The following is a 20,366-nucleotide window of genomic DNA, read 5'->3' as shown; positions in this document are numbered from 1 at the left end:
ACTACCTTAGAAGTCCTGCTTTTCACTTTCCTACCTAACTTTCTTCTTATGTCATTGGTCCCAACATGGACCATGGCCTCTGGCTGTTCACCCTCCCCCTTCAGAACGCTCTGCAGCTGTCCTGTGACATCCTTGACCCTGGCACCTGGGAGGCAACATTCCATCGCAGAGTCACGCCTCCGGCCGCAGAAGCCCCTGTCTACTCCCCTCACTAATGACTCCCCTACCACCATTGCCCTTCCACGCTTCTTCCTCCCCCACTGAGCAGCTGGACCACCCATAGTGCCGTGGCCTTGGCTCTGGCTGGCATCCACAGAGGAACCGTCACTCTCACCGTTTTCTAAGGCTGTAAAATGGTTTGCAAGCGAGATGCACTCGGGCAATTCCCTCACTACAGGTGCCTGGTCCTCTTCTTCTGTCTGGCAGTTACCTCTCTCTCTTACCCCTCTCTGCTTGCACTTCCTTAAGCTGCGGGGTAACCAGGTCCCGAACCGTGCTATCCACGAACCTCTCAGCCACGTGAATGCACCGCAGTGCCCCCCCGGCTGCCGTCAGGCTCCAAATCCCGGGGCTTGAGTTACTCCAGTCAGAGGCACCTCCTGCACACATGGTCATCCAGACCGCCAGGAGCATCCAGGATTTCCCACATAGCTCAGGATGTGCAAATCATGAGACTGAGCTCCCCAGGCACATCTTAGCTAAATAGGATATGGACCCTTGCTTTTATTTTACCCTTACTCCTACTTGAGTATAGATTAAATGCTAAATCCTCTAGATAGACTAGATCCTCTTGGTACTGCTGACTGCCTGTCCCAGGGTCCTCCTCTCGTACTCTCTAGGTGCTGCTGACTGCCTGTTCCAGGGTCCTCCTCTTGCACTCTCCTCTGGTGAGTTTAGTTACGGTTTAATAAATAGAAGCTTTACAGGGCATTCATTCCTGTCAAATGCACATCCTGTGTCATGTGGGAACTCCAGAACGTTTCTCATGCCCTGGACAACCAGACGTGCAGGAGGTTCTGGCAGCTGGAGAGGCACAAGCTTTGGAGTTTGCGGAGCAGCTGGCATCACTGCAGTGCATCCCGAGGCTGAGAGCTACATGGATAGCACATTACTGAGACTAACTAGAGAGGGTACAGAAGGGATTTACGAGGATGTTGTCAGGGGTGGAGAATTTTAGCTATAAGGAGAGATTGGACAGACTGGGCTTGTTTCCACTGGAGTTTAGGAGAGTGAGGGGCGATTTGATTGAAGTATACGAGATTCTGAACGGCCTTGACAAGGCGAATGTCGAAAGGATGTTTCCTCTTGTGGGTGAGTCCAGAACTAGGGGGCACGGTTTTAAAATTGGAGGTTTCCCTTTCAGGACAGAGATGAGGAGAATTTATTTTCTCTACAGAGTGTTGTGCAACTTTGGAACTCTCTGCCTTAGAAGGTGGTGGAGGTGGCATCACTGAATATTTTTAAGGTGGAAGTGGGTAGATTCTTGTTAGGCAAGGGAATCAAAGGTTATCGGGGGTAGATGGAAATATGAAATTAGTAATACAAACAGATCAGCCATGATCTTATTGAATGGCGGAGCAGGCTCGAGGGGCCGAATGGCCTATATCTGCGAGTTTCATATGTTTATATGTTCGTTAATGTGCTGCTACCTCTGCACCACCAGGTGTCCTTGCTGCAATTTGTAAAGCATGCACAATTATGAGACCCACAGAGGGAGCAAAATCACAGGAGCTGGTGATCTGATAAAAAGATATGCTGATATGCTTTCACGCTATGTGGCTTTCTCTTCCTAACAGTTAACTTAACTGTGCTATTCAGCGCTAAATGATGATCCTTCTTCCTCAGTTTGTTTTAACATCTCTTAAGGGACTTGAGCCAATATGTTTAGTTCCCATTTCCCTTCTTAAGATGCTGGTGGCCTTTGTTGTGTATTTACAGCATATTCTGTTTCTATTTTAGAAACATAGGCCAGAATTTTACGTTTGGCGTGCGGGTGTGCACCTGACACACCCGTGCGTAATATGACGTGTGATGATGTCAGGCACGTGTCCCAACATCATTCCACACTTGCGCAATATTTTGTTCGACAGGCACGCGCCGGAGTTGGCAGTGCGCCCGCCGATGATTGAAAGGCCTATTAAGGCCACTAACCAGCTAATTAACTAGAAATTTATGCTGCCCGTCCAACCTAACGATTGGCGGGCAGGCGAAAAGGCTGAGCGGCCTTTACACTTTTTAGGAAACCTCATCCACGAGCGAGATGAGGCTTCCTAAAGCTAATACACATTAAATAAAAACATTATTTTGAAGTTAAAAACATGTCCCATCTCATGTGACACAGTCACATGAGGGGACATGTTTCATTAAATTTTTACTGTCTTAATTATTAATTTTTTAAAAAAGCGCTTCAATCTCCCTGAGGCGTCTCCGTGTCTCAGGGAGACTGAAGCACTCTTTCGTGCGCATGCGCTAAACGCGCACCAGGCCCACTCTCCCTCCTCCCCCCACCCCCACCGCACAAGCAGCGCTCAGCGCTGACGCTCGCGATGTATGCGGGGTGGGCCTGAGTGAAATCGCGGAGCGGAGCCTATCACGGGCAGTGGTCGGCTTCCCGATCGCTCCCGCCGAGGGAAAAATTCTGGCCATGGAAGCATAGAAAATAGGAGCAGGAATAGGTCATTCGGCCCTTCGAGCCTGCTCCTTCATCTCAGTCCTAAGTGGTCCACCCCATAACCTGAGACTGTGACCCCTTGTTCTAGATTCCCTAGCCAGAGGAAACGTCATCCCTGCATCCAGTCTGTCCATGCCTGTCAGAATTTTACATGTTTCAATGAGATCCCCTCTCATTCTTCTAAACGCTAGTGAATACAGGCCTAGTCAGCCCAATCTCTCCTCATACAACAATTCTGCCATCCCAGGAATCGGTCTGGTGAACCTTCTCTGCGCTCCCTCTATGGCAAGTATATCCTTTCTTAGGTAAAACTGCACACAATACTCCAGGTGTGGTCTCACCAAGGCCCTGTTCAGCTGCAGTAAGACATCCTTGCTCCTGTACTCAAGTCCTCTCACAATGAAGGCCAACATACCATTTGCCTCCTTAACTGCTTGCTGCACCTGCACGCTTACTTTCAGTGACTGGTGTACAAGGACACCCAGGTCCCTTTGTACATCAACATTTCCCAATCTATCACCATTTTAATAATTTTAACAGGATTCCAGGCGGGGTACAAGTGAAACCCTCCTCCCATTGCCCCACCACAGCTATCCTCCTTAACCCAGCAAGGTGTCAGGCAGGCTTTTCACCTGAAACAATCTCCACCTGACCTGATCTAAGTCTGCTTGTAATTCTGGGTTCAGGTCACCCCAATAGGTCTGACATTCTTCCCCTCTCTCCTGAATGCAGGCCAAAATGACAGAATGCACCAGCTTTCAGATGAGATGTTTAACTGAGGGCTCATCTGACCTGTCAGGAGGACATAAATGTACCTGTGCCACTATTTGGAAGAAGAGAAGGGGAATTCTCCCGGTGTCCTGGGGCCATAATTCACCCATCAACCAATATCACTAAAAGAAAACAGATTATCTGGTCATTATCACATTGCTGTTTGTGGGATCTTGCTGTGTGCCCAAATTGGCTGCTGTGTTTCCTGCATTACAACAGTGACTACAAAAATACTTAATTGGCTTAAATGTGCTTTGGGATGTCCTGAGCTCATGAAAGGCATTGCAGGAATATGAGAATTTCTTTCTTTCTAAGCATTTGTTATCAGTGGCAGAGTGTACTCTGATACAGGCTTCCACAGGCATTCTCAGCCTGAGTAGGCCCAGTGGTCACCTTGCTGGCTCTGTTTAAAAAAAATACAGCTATTTGCCAAACAGGCTGCCTGCCTGTTTCCTCATTTAAGGCTGCACACAAGCAATAAGGCTCCGCCTGACATTGGGCAGTGCTTTCCCTTGGAGCTATAGCAAGCCAAGATCCAGAAAACTGAGGGGGTGGGGGAAAGCCCACTGACAACATTCTGTAATTACAATGCCCGTGTCTGTTTTGGAAGCAAGCCCTTCACCTCTTCCCTTCCCCTAAAATACGCAGCAAAATTAACTTTATCAGAATCTCCACCCCTTTTCACCTCTGATCTACATCAGGGACAGCTCCTCACCAGGTACAAAGCAAAAAAAAAACATTGAATCTTTAAAACACAGAAATGCCTCTGCCAGCTCTTTGAAAGAGCTATCCAATTTAGTCCCACATTCCCCACTGCTCTTTCCCATTCCATTAACTTTTGATCGAATTCAGCTTCTGAAAGTTATTGTCGAACCTGCTTTCTGGCAATGCAAAAAGACCAATCTGACTGAATTCTTAACCATTAAAAAAAATGTGTCAGGGCACTGCAAGCTGCAGACTCCAAGAGTACGAGAAAAAGTTGAACTGAAAGCAGCTTAAAGGGGCAGTGCCTGCAAGAAAATAGTGCTCAGCAAAACTTGTGCCTAGGAAAATGGAGTTGGATTATTTTTGTTACTGTAAAAACGTAGATCTCAGCTGGTGAATAGTGTTCAACTCTGGGCATTACACTTTAATAAGATGTCAAGTCCTTGGAGAGGGTGCAGAAGAGATTTACTAGAATGAGACCAGGGTTGAGGAACTTTAGCTCTGTGGAGAGACTGGAGAAGCTGGGGTTGTTCCCCTTAGAGCAGAGAATTTAAGGGGAGGTTTGATGGAGGTTTATGATAGATTAAATAAAGAGAAACTTTTTCCAGTGGCAGGAGAGAAAGTAACCAGAGGACACAGATTTAAGGTGATTGGCAAAAGAACTGGAGGCAACACAACAAAGCATTTTTTTCACACAGTACGTTGTCAAGGTTTGGAATGTGCTGCCTTAAAGGGTGGTAGAAGCAGATTAAATAGTAACCTCCAAAAGGGAATTGGATAAATACTTTAGGGAAAAGTAATTACACGGGAAACTAGCAGAGGAGTAGGACTAATTAGATAGCCCTAATAAAGACCCAGCACAGGCACAGTAGATTGAATAGCTTCCTTCTGTGCTGTTTTATTCAAGCATGCTATATTCTACAAGGCCATTTATTGCATCATATATGTAAACGAGCAGGTAGTAACTCTATTTACTTAATGCACTACAAGATGATTTGAACAGGGCAGGTGAGGATCACTTTGTTAACCCTCCGAGACTGGGTTTGAATACTTTGCAACTTGACTAATTATACTGTGATTATGAAGGAAGCTGAGACCAAGAGACATTCAAGCCAACCACAAGCAGTGGCTAAACAAACAGCTTTTGGGGTAGCTAACTGAGCCTACAGTGAACAGGCAGGCCTATTAGTTCCTGGGGACTGAAGTAGACAAATGCTGCCTTTCAGGGGAGATAATAGCATAGTAGTAATGTCACTAGACTATGTAAACCAGAGGCCCAGGCTAATATGGTGGGGAGATGGGTTCACATCCCACGGTGGCAGCTGGTGGAATTTAAATTCAATTAATAAATCTGGAATATAAAGCTTGTCTCAGTAATGGTGACCATGAAACTATCATTGATTGTCACAAAAACCCATCTGGTTCACTAATGTCCTTTACAGCATGAAATCTGCTGAGCTAACCTGGCCTGGCCCACAGCGAGGTGGCTAACTCTTAACTGCCCAGAAATCCTGGAAAGGCAATTGGGGATCGGCAACAAATGCTGGTCTTGCCAGTGCTGCCCACATCCCATGAAAGAATAAATATTTATTAAATTGGGATACTTGGGCTTAACCGGGTTACTCCAGAGTAGAATTCCACAATTCCTTTCATTTTTTCCATAATTATCAATCAATAAATAGAACATTTGACTTGTTAATATATTAATGTTTATTCCTCAATCTGAACTCAGGTTGGAATCATTCGAAGCTTCTTCCTCCCAGTCCTCCTGTTTCCTGGCTCTGAACTTGCTTAAAAACTTAACTTCTTCCAGTTCTAATGGAAGGTCTACCTGAAATGTTAAGTCTGTTTCTCTTCCCATGGATACTACCTGGCCTGCCAGATATTTCCAGCATTCTCTGTTTTATTAGACATTAATGTATTGTAGTAACCGACACATTGCATGTTTGAGATTGCCTGCCCCTACTGGTCCTTTTCTCTTTTCTTCGCAGTGTGAGCAGCAGGATATCCCTGCGTGCTGTCTCACTCACAAAACAATACAGCACGGGGTCCAGGATGCAGTTTAAGCAGACAAGAGCCACTGATAATCGGTAAGGGACGAAGGTGTAATTTACAATGCTGCAGGTTTTCTCCATGATGTTCCGGACCAAAAGCATAATGTGGTAGGGGGTGAAGCAGATGGTGAACCCCACCGTGATGGCTAGCATCAGCTGCATTGCCCTTCTCTTCTCGTGGTTCAGAGTGGCGATATTGTCCCTCAGCGAGCAGTAAATTCTGCAGTGGAAGACGAGGATCAGGGTTAACGGGAGCAGAAAACCAAAGGTTATCCTGAAATAGTTCAGCTTTGCCTTCCAAGGCTCAATCGGGTAGATATCATAACACAACCGGTGATGGTTGGAGTCATTGGCAATCTCCGGCCTGATCAACAGTTCAAGATTGGAAGCTGACTGGCTGGCCCAGACAATGCAGCTAATTGTGATTGCTGCTCGCATTGTGCGGGCTCCAGCCACCCTCAGAGGGTGGACCACCCCGAGGTATCGGACAAAGGAGATACAACACAAGAAGGCGGTGCTTGCATACAAATTGGTGTAGGTCAAAAAGGAGCAGATCTGGCACATTTCGGTCCCAGCTCGCCAGTCATCATCGTGCACAGTGAAATCAATCCAGAATGGCAGGGTTAGTATATACAGCAGATCAGCCAGGGTTAGATTGAAGAGGTATACTCCTAACTCGTTCTTGCGTCTCACTTGCTTGTAGGCTGTGTAAAGGGCGATGCAGTTTATCGGCAGGCCCAGGAGGAACACCAAGATATAGACAGTTGGAAATAACCACTGGTCGATGGAATGGTGAATGGAACATACTTCAACCTATTAAGAGGATCAAGAAATGAGTGAATGAGAGATGGAGAAGAGATACATGTAAAGACTTAACCAGGAAACCCACTTTAACCTCACCCAAAGAGTGCTTCTTCATGTGTAAGCACAGACACTGAATGTTACCAGGATAATGCACCATAGGACCATGGTTACCCTAATAATCCTTTCTCAGGATAAGGAGTTGGCCATTTAGGGCTAAGACGAGGAGATCGGTGTATCTCTAGAATTCTCTACCTCAGAAAACAGTGAATGCTCGCCATTGAGTTTATCCAAGACTGAGATCGATAGCTTCTTGGGCACTGGATTGGGCAGGAGAGTGGCATTGCAGATATTCAGCCATGATCTTATTGAACGATAGAGCAGGTTTGAGGGAACTATATGGCTTACTCTTGTTTCTAGTTCTTTTGTTGCATTGCCTAGCTATGTTCTGTTGCTTTGAAGGCATTTTTGTTTTATTAAGTTTCTTAAGGGTGGATGTCCCCATGTTAATATTGCAATGAGCAGCATCCAGCCACCAAAGCATCCCCACTCCCTTCATTCCAGCATTGGTGGCCATGATTTCAGGGCCCCACCCCCAGACCTTTAGTTCTATAGTTTCCTCTCTAAACCAGCTCACTTCCATCTCCTCCTTCAAAACCCTCTTTAAAGATAACAAGGGCAAGAAGACTCTGGTGGGAGTCGTCTAAAGGCCCCCTAACAGTTGCTGTACTGTTGGACAGAGAATAAATCAGGAGATAATGAGAGCATGTAAAAAATGGAGTACATTAATCATGGGTAACTTTGATCTTCATGTAGATTGGGAAAATTAAATTGGCATGAGCAAGAATTCATAGAGTGTATTCGGGACAGTTTCCTAGAACAATATATTGTGGATCCAACTAGGGTTCAGGCTATTTTGGATCTGGTAATGTGTAATGAGGCAGGTTTAATAAATGACCTCAGAGTGAAAGATCCCCTAGGATTCAGTGACCATAACACGGTAGGATTTATAGGTGGGAAGGCAAGTGGTGAGGATGACACAAAGAGTCTACAGAGGGATATAGACAGGTTAAATGAGTGGGCAAAAACTTGGCAGATGGAATATAATGTGGGAAAATGTGAGGTTATGCACTTTGGCAGGAATAACAAAGGAGCTGAATATTATTTAAATGGAGAAAGATTGCAGAAAGCTACAGCAGAGAGGGATTTGGGGGTCCTCATGCATGAATCACAAAAAGCTAACCTACAAGTTTAGCAGGTAATAGGGAAGGCAAATGGAATGTTGGCCTTTATTTCAAAGGGAATGGAGTATAAAAATAGGGAAGTCTTGTTAAAACTATACAAGGCACTAATTCGACCACACTGAGAATACTGTGAACATTTTAGGTCCCCTTATCTAAAGGAAGATATACTGGCATTGCAGGCAGTCCAGAGAATGTTCACTAGGTTGATCCCAGGTATGGAGGGATTTTCTTATAAGGAGAGGTTGAGTATGTTGGGCCTGTACTCATTGGAGTTTAGAAGAATGAGAGGCGACCTTATTGAAACATATAAGATTCTTAGGGGGCTTGACAGGGTAGATGCTGAGAGGTTGTTTCCCCTTGTGGGAGAGTCTAGGACCAGAGGGCATAATCTCAGAGTGAGGGGTCGCCCATTTAAGACAGAGGTGAGGAGGAATTTCTTCTCTCAGGGGGTAGTGAATCTGTGGAATTCTTTTCCGCAGAGGGCTGTAGGGGCTGGGTCGTTATGTGTGTAAGGTTATGAGAAAAAGGCAGGAAAGTGGAGTTGCGGATTATCAGATCAGCCATCATCTCATTGAATGGCGGAACAGGATCGAGGGTCTGAGTGGCCTACTCCCGCTCCTAATTCTCTTGTTCCTGTCCCTGGCTTGCGACTGACCAAAATGGGGAAGGTTCATTTGGGAGGGCACAGAACACATCGTGAGACTTCATCGGGAACGTGCAGAGGTGAAGTTGAGGCAGCGGAGGGAACGCACCAACCTCCCAACAACCCATCTACCCGACCCTTCAAGCACCACCTACCCTGCATGTGGCAGAGTCTGCAGATCGAGCATTGGACTTATTAGCCATCTCAGAATTCATGAACAGGGGTGGAAGCATGTCATCCTCGATCCTGAGGGACTGCCTGAGAAGGAAAAAATAAAAGCAACATACTGCTCATGCTGGAGATCCGAAATAGAAACAGAAAATGCTAGAAAAACTCAGTAGGTCAGGCTGCATTTGTGGGGAGAGAAACAGACTTAATGACACAAACTGAGCTCGAAACACTGGGCAGAATTTTGCCCTCGCCAAGCGGGCGTGACGCACGTGCGCGAGGCTGAACACCGCCCACAATTGGGCCCCGACATGGATTTCATGCTGGATGGCCAGTTAGTGGTCAGCTAGCGTGAATCGAGTGCCGCAGCGCTCAGTGCTGCCAGGGTGGAGTCCGAGCGCCGAGGTTTGCACATGCGCGCAGTAAAAGTTCCTTGGGGCTGAAGATTTTTATCAATATAAATGAAGAGTTTTAAAATAATGAAAACATGTCTCCTTGTGTGACTCTGTCACATGAACAGGGACATGTAAAACATGAGTGAGAAAAGCTTTTTTTCTTTAACCACTGGACAAAACCTTACCCCGCCTGTTGATGAGGTTTTGACTGCCTGCCAACTGAGGCGTTGGACAGGCAGCAAAAAATTCAAGTCAATTAGTTCCTTAAGGCCTTAGTAGGCTGCTTAATTGTCGGCGGGCACGCTGCCAACTCCCACTTGCGCCCGCTGACCGAAGTATCGTCTGAGTGCGGAATGATGTCGGGACGCTTGCCTAACGCCATCGCGCGTCATTTTACACTCATTCGGTCGGGTGCGCACCCGTCCAACAAGCTCAATGTTCTGCCCATTAACTCTGTTTCTCTCTCCACAGATGCTGTCAGGCCTGCTGAGCTTTTCCAGCATTTTCTGTCTTTATACCAACGGAGATTGGCTAGAAATTGCTGCAACTAATGTTTAATATATTCAAATGATTCTTCTGTCTGTGACTTTAACTGAAGGAATTAAACAAGTTTTTTGAAATAGGTTAACTCCTCTACTGAAATAGCAGACGGAGGCATGTTTTACGGGCGGAATAAACACTTATCTCCCTTTAACACCTACAGTAATTTCTAGCTTCATGTATTAGGAAATGCTTTAAGGGAACATACTTTGATTAGTGTCTGAAACATCAAGGTTATTTAGCTGCAATGCCTTATCAGGTTCAGTTTTATGACTTTGTTTAGATATAAGTCTCGTGCCTGAGTCAAAAGCCTACGGATTCAACTCCATCATCTCTTTATGCTGCTCTGGTGCTAACAGCAAACACTGGTATATCTACCAAGAGGAAATTGAAGACAAGATGGTGGGAGACAGAGCATTAACACTCTGGAATTCAGAGAATATATAGGCCTAACATTACTGATTTTTCAGGCTTCACACTGTCAGAGCTGGGTGGTCTTTAGGTTGCAAAGATGCTCCTGATGTGTGCATGTTTACAAGGACACATTGCCAGTCAATGAGCACAGAGGAGATGGTGGTATAGTGGTAATGTCACATCCACAATCAGACCTTGTTCACAATCAGAGCACACTCACAATCAGAGTGCACTCACAACCAGAGTGCACTCACAATCAGAGCGCACACATAATCAGATCATATCCACAACCAGGGCAGAAGTTAGCCCTCGATGGGTGGGCGGGCAGCCGAACTCCGCCGCCGAAACGGGCCCCGCCGCCATTTTGAGTGGGGGCCAATTAAGGCCCGGCCAGCGGCCTGGTTGATGGGAAGCGCTATGCGCTTCCTGTTTGGAGGGGAAGGGATTCCCCAACTGTCAAAGTGCAGAAGAGCGTACATCTCCCTGAGACTGAGTGCTGCCTCAGGGAGATCGGTGAAAGTTTAAAAAACATTTAAAATAGCAAAATAAAAAAATTATTAACATGTCCCCCCTCATGTGACAATGTCACATGAGATGGGACATGTTAATAAATATTACATAAACTTTATTAAAGATTTTTTAAACAGACATGAAACCTCATCCCGCCAGTGGATGAGGTTTCATGTATTATCAGAAGCCCGCTGGGGCTCCTGGCCTTCCCGTCAGCCTTAAGGTTGGACAGGCAGGGCCTTTAATAAGCTAAATTATCCTGTCAATGGCCTCAATTGACAGGTCGGCGGGCGGATAGCTGATTTCGCTGTCCGCCCACCTTCCTGAATATTTAAATGGGGCAGGATGACGTTGGGAACCCCTGACGTCATTTACCCGCCGGCGAGCGGGTCTCGCCCCCCAAATCGCTGGCGGAAAAATTCTGGCCAAATCAACCCTGCTCACAATCAGATCATCCCCAGAACCAGACCTCTCACAATCAGAAACACCTGGAAAGCAATTCTGTTTTTGTTTTGGATTTCCAGCATCCGCAGTTCTTTGCTTTTATCTCTCACAATCAGACCACACCCATGTGTTTCGTAACTGTACATAAGCGACATGCACCTGGCAACCTGCACTTCACTTGGGTCTACGAGCTTTGTTTGCCTATCCTGCTTCGGGCAACACTTATAATCATCAACGCCAGTCTTCGCGAACAGCACCACATCACTTTTAGCAGGGTTCATGGGCAGGACTCTACCTAGCAGACCAGCTGTAAGGCAGGGGTGGCTTTTCAATGGTTGCAGGGCTAGGGCTTGTTTGGGGAAGGGGGAGAAGTGGCTTCAGGGAAGGGAAGAGGCTGCAGGGTGAGGGCTTTACTGGGGAAGGGGAGTATGCCACGGTGTATGTGGGGGCACATGTTGATCCATGCAAGTGACCTTAAGGTGGTGAGGGCTGAGGAGGCAGTCTCCAAAGGAGATGAGGTCAGATGGCGATTGAGGGTGTGTGTGAGAGAGTGAGTGGTGATGTCCCTTGAGCTGGCAGTGAATGAGATGCCAGTGAATGTGTGATGGCCTTGTGATTGTGAGTTTAGAGTGGTAAGATGGTTGACTTATTCTGGCAGCACGGATGAGATCATTTATCTGTTTTCTGCACACCACCTCACCAGCTGGAGTGGTGAAACTGATTGGCCAGAATGAGGGTAGAGGACATCACAGTGGATCTCCACGACATCCAGAAAGCACCTAAGGGATGTGTCACTGAATCGGGTGGCTGCGCTCTTCTTGGCTTTTGGGGCCAAGTCTTCTCTGGAGCAGTCCCGGGCTGCGAGCATTGAGAAGTGTGTGTATGGCTGCAGTTTAAATATGGTGCCCTATGTAAGGAATCAACGAGATAACGGTGTGGCGGGCAGATTGGAGTCCAGCCAGGCTGCGTGGTTCCTGTGATTAATTAATGAGGCGGGAATGGAACAATATGGTGCGAAAAGTCGCCATTGTGACTGGCGGGTAAAACAATTTTTTTCCTCCGGCTACTGCACCCTGTGGGTAAAGTGCCTGCAATTTCTTCACCTACTTCCTGGGATGGAAACAAGTCAGCTCCTGGAGTTTTTGCAAGCCTTAGTCACCATTACCTTTTTCTAATACTATTTTCTCACTTAATCCAAAACGTCAGAATATGTGCCGAATAAATTGTTGCAAGCAACATTGTCCAGCAACACCCCCAAACTTCCCAGAAACTCAAATTTCTTGACTTTAGCACTCTCGCCTTCCAAAGATTCTAAATGCACCACTGCTGCAAACTTTTGCATAGTTCAGGTTTCTTTGCATACAGTGAGGTCTGGGAGCTGATGGATATGCCTGCAGTTTAAGGTATGGTAAACCTTTCAGTCTAGCCTGGCTTCATGCATTGTAATATCTATACTTGGTTTGGCCTGTCAGGCTTTTGAAGGTTGTGCCAAGGTTGTTTTTAAGTTTTAACAAAAAAGCAAAATACTGCTGGAAATCTGAAATTAAAAACAAAAAAGTGCTGGGAAAACTCAGCAGGTCAGGTAGCATTTTGCAGAGAAACTGAGTTAAGTTTTCAGGTCGATGGCCTTTCATTGGAACTGAAGAAAGATAAAAATGTATGAGGTTTTAATGGGGGTTGGGGGGGGGATGCGGTGGGGAGGGCGTGAAGATGCAGAAAGATCAAAGGAGAAGGTCTATGATATGACGTTGGGCAGAAGAGATTATTTCGTGATGCAACAGCTAAAGAGAATGTTAATAAGTAAAAAAAAACAAAGACTGTATCCAAATGAGGCATGAATGGCTATTTAAAGCCATCTGAATGCAACATGAAGGGATAAAAAAACATGATGAAGACCGACACAGCAAAACAAAAAAAAACACATGGAACAAGGTGAAGGCAAAGGTTATGAGATAACATCATTGAACTCAATACAAAAACAGAATTATCTGGAAAAACTCAGCAGGTCTGGCAGCATCGGCGGAGAAGAAAAGAATTGACATTTCGAGTCCTCATGACCCTTCAGCAGAACTGAGTGAATCTTAGGAAAGGGTGAATTATAATATAGGGACTTGGAAAAATTTATTAATTTTGCCTCCAATCTCCACCCCTCCATCATTTTCACATGGTCTATCTCTGACACTTCCCTTCCCTTCCTTGACCTCTCTGTCTCAATCTCTGGTGATAGACTGTCCACCAATATCCATTACAAGCCTACCGACTCCCACAGCTACCTCGACTACAGCTCCTCACACCCCGCTTCCTGTAAGGACTCCATCCCATTCTCTCAGTTCCTTCACCTCCGTCACATCTGTTCTGATGATGCTACCTTCAAAAACAGTTCCTCTGACATGTCTTCCTTCTTCCTTAACTGAGGTTTTCCACCCACGGTTGTTGACAGGGCCCTCAACCGTGTCCGGCTCAACTCCCGCGCATCCGCCCTCACGCCTTCTCCTCCCTCCCAGAAACATGATAGGGTCCCCCTTGTCCTCACTTATCACCCTACCAGCCTCCGCATTCAAAGGATCATCCACCGCCATTTCCACCAACTCCAGCATGATGCCACCACCAAACACATCTTCCCTTCACCCCCCTCTGGCGACATTCCGTAGGGATCGTTCCCTCCAGGACACCCTGGTCCACTCCTCCATCACCCCCTACTCCTCAACCCCCACCTATGGCACCACCCCATGCCCACGCAAAAGATGCAACACCTGTCCCTTCACTTCCTCTCTCCTCACCGTTCAAGGGCCCAAACACTCCTTTCAAGTGGAGCAGCATTTCACTTGCATTTCCCCCAACTTAGTCTACTGCATTCGTTGCTCCCAATGGGGTCTCCTCTACATTGGAGAGACCAAACGTAAACTGGGCGACCGCTTTGCAGAACACCTGCGGTCTGTCCGCAAGAATGACCCAAACCTCCCTGTCGCTTGCCATTTTAACACTCCATCCTGCTCTCTTGCCCACATGTCTGTCCTTGGCTTGCTGCATTGTTCCAGTGAAGCCCAAAGCAAACTGGAGGAACAGCACCTCATCTTCCGACTAGGCACTTTACAGCCTTCCGGACTGAATACTGAATTCAACAACTTTAGATCTTGAACTCCTTCCTCCATCCCCACCCCCTTTCTGTTTCTTTCCCCTTCCTTTTGTTTTTCCCAATAATTTATATAGATTTTTCTTTTCCCACCTATTTCCATTATTTTAAAATCTTTTATGCCCTGCTAGCCTTTCCACCCCACCCCCATTAGAGCTGTACCTTGAGTGCCCTACCATCCATTCTTAATTAGCACATTCGTTTAGATATCACCACCTTCAACGCCTGTGTTCTTTTGTCTGTGATTTCTTTTGATTATCTGCTCCTATCATTGCTTGCTTGTCCCTACAACCACACCATCCCCCCCACTTCTCTTCCCCCCCCCACCCCACCCACCTTAAACCAGCTTATAATTCATCCCTTTCCTAAGATTCACCCAGTTCTGTTAAAGGGTCACGAGGACTCGAAACGTCAACTCTTTTCTTCTCCGCCGATGCTGCCAGACCTGCTGAGTTTTTCCAGGTAATTCTGTTTTTGTTTTGGGATTTCCAGCATCTGCAGTTTTTTGTTTTTATCTCTTTGTTGAACTCAATGTTGAGTACAGAAGGCTGAAGAGTGTGGAGTTGAAAGATAAGGTGCTGTTCCTCGAGCTTGCATTGAGCTTCACTGGAACACCGTAGAGGGCATGGACAGAAATGTCACCGTGGGAACAAGGTGGACTCAAAATCCAGTTGCTGTCTGAGAACAGTTTAAAATCCAGGGTACTGGTGTACTTTTCCTATGTTAGTGTTTCCATGATAGAGCTTTAGCCTTCTGACAACATGCACTGGGAATTGAGAAGAGTGTGTACGACTGCAGTTTAAATATGGTGCCCTGCGTGAGGAATTTTCTATATCAAACAAAACGCCACGTGTTTTCAGAATTCTGTTTGCTTTGACATGTGAAGCTCACACATGGAAGAGCAAAGGCAGGAGACAAGCTTTTACAGTTGCAAGAATTGAGTCACTGAGCGAATCTGAGGTTATGCTTACTGACCTGCAATTTTACTCGCGTTCCGAAATCCCAGCTCAAACCTAAAAATCGTTAATCTAAAATGCAAATTGGTTTGGCAGGGTTTGCTTAAGACTATATCTGCCTAGCGTTTGTGCTTGACTGACGACTTACCACAAATGACCCATTCTCCTGAGATGAACTATTCGGCGTAGTTCTCATCAGTTCGGACATCCTCTCAGATTTAAAAACAGCCGACAGTTGACTGGTAAGCAACAGGAAGCAGTTAGCTTGACAAATGGCTGTGTGAATGTTAGTTGCAACAGGAAGCCACTCAGCAAGTAAAAATGAAATCTTTTACGTATGGCTAGAAAAGGGATGTTACAGTGTCTCCGTGTGGTGTACTGGGAAAGGGAACTTTCAGGTGGCAGTGAAAGAGAAATTGTTAATGGCTCTGTCTAGCAGTGCCAAATGAGTTAAAATTGTGCCTGTGCTTGGTGACCTACATTGGATCCCGGTCTAGCAACATCTCAATTTTAAACTTCTCATCCTTGTGTCAAATCCATTCATGGCCTTGCCCCTCACTATCTCTGAAATTTCCTCCAGCACCCCCACCCTTCTGATATCTGTGCTTGTCCTAATTGGGCAAGATGTTTCGGTTGGCGGGCACGCGCGGGAGTTGGAGCCATGCCCGCCATTAATTAAGTGGCCAGTTAAGAAGGCCCTTGACAACCCAACTGACGGTGATTTAACGTTGCCCATGCGATTTTTCGCTCGTTGCACAGGCAAAACAGGCAGGCGGGCAGCCCACAATTTGCAAAACCACATCCATGGATGGATAAAAATGGTCAGCAGCATTGCCAGTGTGAGTAGTGAGGGGTGTTGAAGATAGTTTGCTGCTGATTTTGGTGTTTGTCAGCTTAATCTCTGATCGGGGCTTCATTCTTAGCATTTCCAGGCATTATTTCAGGACTCATTGGTGTCTTCAAGGCCCCATGAGGATTCACACAGTGTGGACCCTTCCAGGTATCAGACAGCCTTCCATTACCCTGTCAATGGGGATGGTGGTCTCCGCTGGAAGCACCACCTCTGAGGAGGAAAAGAGGGGCAGAAGGGAGAGGAGGCCACATGTCCCAACACAGCTTCCAGGGTAGGGTCCTATGGGAGGAGAGGCCAGCAGGAAGTCCAAGGGAGAAGGGGCTGCAGAAGATGCCACTATCCTGCCACCAGGGTTTACAGGTGGCGATGCAGCTACCTCAATATGTCGAAGGTACAATGCCGAAGGAGGCTCCGTCTCTCCAGGGAGTCCGTGACCTCCAGTTGTCAGATGATTGGGCCTGATATCAGCTCTGACTGTGTGGGTGGACATCCTATGCCAGTGGCTCTGAAGGTCACAGTGGCCCTCAAACTCTATGTCTCCAGCTTTTCCAGGGGACCTGTGCGGAGTTTCCCAATCAGCTGTCCACAGTTGCATCAAGCTGGTGACAGAAGCTCTCTTCAGGTAGTTTTAACTTTCGTTCATTTCCGAATGGACATCGCCAGCCAGGCTGAGCGAGCCAGAGGCTGTGCAGCGATTGCTGGGTTCCCCCGAATCCAGTAATTCCCCCGAATTACACAGTGCAGAAGAGGCCCTTCGGCCCATCAAGTCTGCACCAACACATGAGAAACACATGACATACCTTCCTAATCTCATTTACCAGCACTTGGCCCATAGCCTTGAATGTTATGACGTGCCAAATGCTCATCCAGGTACTTTTTAAAGGATGTGAGGCAACCCGCCTCCACCACCCTCCCAGGCAGTGCATCACCTCACGCTTTTCAGGGTTAAATTCCATCTGCCACTTATCTGCCCATTTGACCATCCCATCTATATCTTCCTGTAACTCTTTCGAGTACAAACACATTTCCATCTGTTCCTATTCAGATGAAGTTACATTGTTTCATAGTTTGCCATTGTGAGATTTGAACTCTTGATCTTGGGGTTACAAGCCCAGTACCATAACCACTTGTCTATTTAGGCCAAGCCCCCTATATCTTCCTGTAGCCCAAGACACTCAACCTCACTGTTAACCATCCGGCCAATCTTTGTGCCATCCACAAACTTACTAATCCTACCCCCCACATAGTCATCTATGTCGTTTATATAAATTACAAATAATAGGGGACCCAGCACAGATCGCTGTGGTATGCCACTGGACACTGGCTTCCAGTCACTAAAGCAGCCTTCTGTCATCACCCTCTGCATCCTACAACTAAGCCAATTTTGAATCCACCTTATCAAATTACCCTGTATCCCATGTGCCTTCTTTATAAGTCTCCCATGTGGGACCTTGTCAAAGGATTTGCTGAAATCCATATAAACTACATCAACTGCACTCCCCTCATCTACACACCTGGTCACCCCCTCAAAAAATTCAGTCACATTTGTTAGGCATGACCTCCCTCTGACAAAGTCATGCTGACTATCCCTGATCAAACCTTGCCTCTCCAAGAGGAAATAGATTCTCTCCTTTAGAATTTTCTCCATATAGTTTCCCTACCACTGACCTGAGACTCACTGGCCTGTAGTTCCCTGGCTTATGTAGTTCCCTTCTTAAATAGCGGAACCACATTAGCTGTTCTCCAATCCTCTGGCACCACCCCCATGGTCAGAGAGGAATTAAATATTTGGGTCAGAGCCCCTGCGATCTCCTTCCTTGCCTCCCTCAGCAGTCTGGGACACAAATCATCCGGACCTGGAGGTTTGTCCACTTTTAAGCCTGCCAACACCTCCAATACCTTGTCAATCCCTGTATCAATTTGCTCAAGAACCTCGCAGTCTCTCTCCCCGAGTTCCATATCTTCATCCTCACTCTCTTGGGTGAAGGTGGATGTGAAGTATTCATTCAACATTCTAGCGATGTCCTCTGGCTCTACCCATAGATTGCCCCCTTGGTCCCGAATGGGCTGTACTCATTCCCTGGTTATCTTCTTCCCATTGATATACTTATAGAATATCTTGGGATTTTCCCCACTTTTACCAACCAGAGCTTTCTCATATCCCCTCTTTGCTCTCCTAACTGCTTTCTTAAGCTCCATCCTGCACTTTCTGTACTCCACTAATGCCCCTGTTGATTTGTTCCCTTTGTACCTGCTAAAAGCCTCTCTTGCCCTTCTCATCGTATCCTGAATATCTCTGTTCATCCCTGGTTCTCTGGGCTTGTTACTCCTTCCTATCAGCCTAGAGGGAACACGTTGAGCCTGTAGCCTCCCCCATTTCCTTTCTGAATGCCCCCCACTGCTCTTCTGTAGATTTCCCCATTCTACCTTGGCCAGATCCTGCCTTATCTTAATAAAGTCTGCTCTCCCCCAATCCAAAACATTTTTTTGCAACTTGCTTATTTCTTTGTCCATAACAAGTTTAAATTGTACCATGTTGTGGTCGCTATCACTAAAATGCTCCCCCACCACCACCTCAGTCACCTGTCTGGCTTCATTCCCCAGAATTAGGTCCAACAGTGCGCCATCCCTTGTTGGACCATCTACATATTGACCTAAAAAGTTCTCCTGTATACATTTCAAGAAATCCACTCCATCCAAGCCCTTAGCACTATGCCTATCCCAATTAATGTTGGGAAATCTGAAATCACCTGATATAATTACCCTATTGTTATTGTTTTTACACACCTCTGCGAATTGTGTACATATTTGCTCCTTAATTTCCCGCTGACTATCTGGGGGTCTATAATAAACACCTAACAACGTGGCTGTCACTTTTTTATTCCTAAGCTCTACCCACAAAGTTTCATTTGATGCCCCCTCCAAGATATCATCTCTCCTTGCTGCAGTAACTGACTCCTTAACTAATAATGCAATGCCTCCTCTTCTTTGATCCCCTCCCCCGTCTCGCCTGAATATTCTGTATCCTGGAACGTTGAGCTGCCAATCCTGCCCCTCCCTCAACCATGTCTCTGTGATGGCTACTTTATCACAATTCCACGTGTGAATCCTCACCCTTAACTCCTGGCATTAAAGTAGAGGTCATCCAGCCTTGCCTTACTCCCTTGAAACGTAATGTAGCTGTACTCCCTCTGACTTGATTGTTTTACTGTATTATGATGTGCCCCTATTCTGCTAACATTCTGTGTCCCCTCCCCCTGCCGAATTAGTTTAAACTCCTCCCAACAGCACTAGCAAACCCGCCCGCTAGGATGTTAGTCCTGCTGTGGTTCAGATGTAGACCGTCCCGCTTGCACAGGTCCCCCCTTCCCCAGAAACGGTCCCAGTGATCCAAGAATCTAAAACCCTCCCTCCTGCAGCAACTCTTAAGCCACGTATTCATCTGTGCTATTCTCCTATCTGAGCTCGCTAGCATGTGGCACTGGGAGTAATCCAGAGATTACAACCTGAGAGGTTTTTTAGTCTACTGCCTAAGTCCCTGAATTCTTGATGCAAGACCTCATCCCTCTTTCTACCTATGTCATTGGTACTAACATTTACCATGACCTCTGCCTTATCACCCTCCCCCTTCAGAATGCCCTGCAGCCATTCAGTGACATCCCAGACCCTGGCACCAGGGAGGCAACACACCATGCTGGAATCACGATGACAGCCATAGTAGCACCTATCTGTTGCCCTGACTATAGAATCCCCTATTACTATTGTTCTTCCTCCCCTCCTAGGCCAGAATATTGCCATCGGCATGCAGGGGCGGGTCCAACACGCCGATGTGTAAAATGACATGAGATGACGTCAGGCATGTGCCCCAACGTCATCATGTGTCATTTTAATGCTGCGATTGGCAGGCGCGCGCCAGAGGCAGCTGCGCGTCCACCGAACTGTCAAAGATCTATTAAGGCCATTAAAAAAGTAATTTAACTCATTAACAATGCTGCCCATCCGACCTTAAAGTTGGCAGGCAGGCGAAGAGCCCAAGCGACCTTCACGTTTTCCAGGAAACCTCA

General features: G+C 46.6%; 1 protein-coding gene across 1 annotated transcript; it reads right to left on the bottom strand.

Annotated features, from left to right (window-relative positions):
• Positions 1-5,016: 5,016 nt before the first annotated feature.
• LOC121292646 (ovarian cancer G-protein coupled receptor 1-like) lies at positions 5,017-15,712 on the bottom strand. The gene is made up of 2 exons (XM_041214891.1): positions 15,598-15,712; positions 5,017-7,014 (listed from the first exon to the last, which is right to left on the bottom strand). Exons 1-2 carry the CDS (start codon positions 15,655-15,657, stop codon positions 6,061-6,063), a joined length of 1,014 nt encoding a protein of 337 aa, XP_041070825.1. The 5' UTR covers positions 15,658-15,712; the 3' UTR covers positions 5,017-6,060.
• Positions 15,713-20,366: the final 4,654 nt, after the last annotated feature.

Source organism: Carcharodon carcharias, chromosome 20 (genome assembly GCF_017639515.1).
Source record: "Carcharodon carcharias isolate sCarCar2 chromosome 20, sCarCar2.pri, whole genome shotgun sequence".
Taxonomy (NCBI): domain Eukaryota; kingdom Metazoa; phylum Chordata; class Chondrichthyes; order Lamniformes; family Lamnidae; genus Carcharodon; species Carcharodon carcharias.
Note: the sequence above shows the minus strand (reverse complement) of the source record. Positions and strands in the feature narration are given on the sequence as shown.

Coding starts and splice junctions, on each gene's coding strand:
- LOC121292646 (XM_041214891.1), bottom strand. CDS start 15,657: ATGTCCGAACTGATGAGAACTACGCCGAATAGTTCATCTCAGGAGAAT. Junction 7,015..15,597: donor AGGAGAATGGGTCATTTGTG/GTAAGTCGTCAG, acceptor TCCTCTTAATAG/GTTGAAGTATGTTCCATTCA.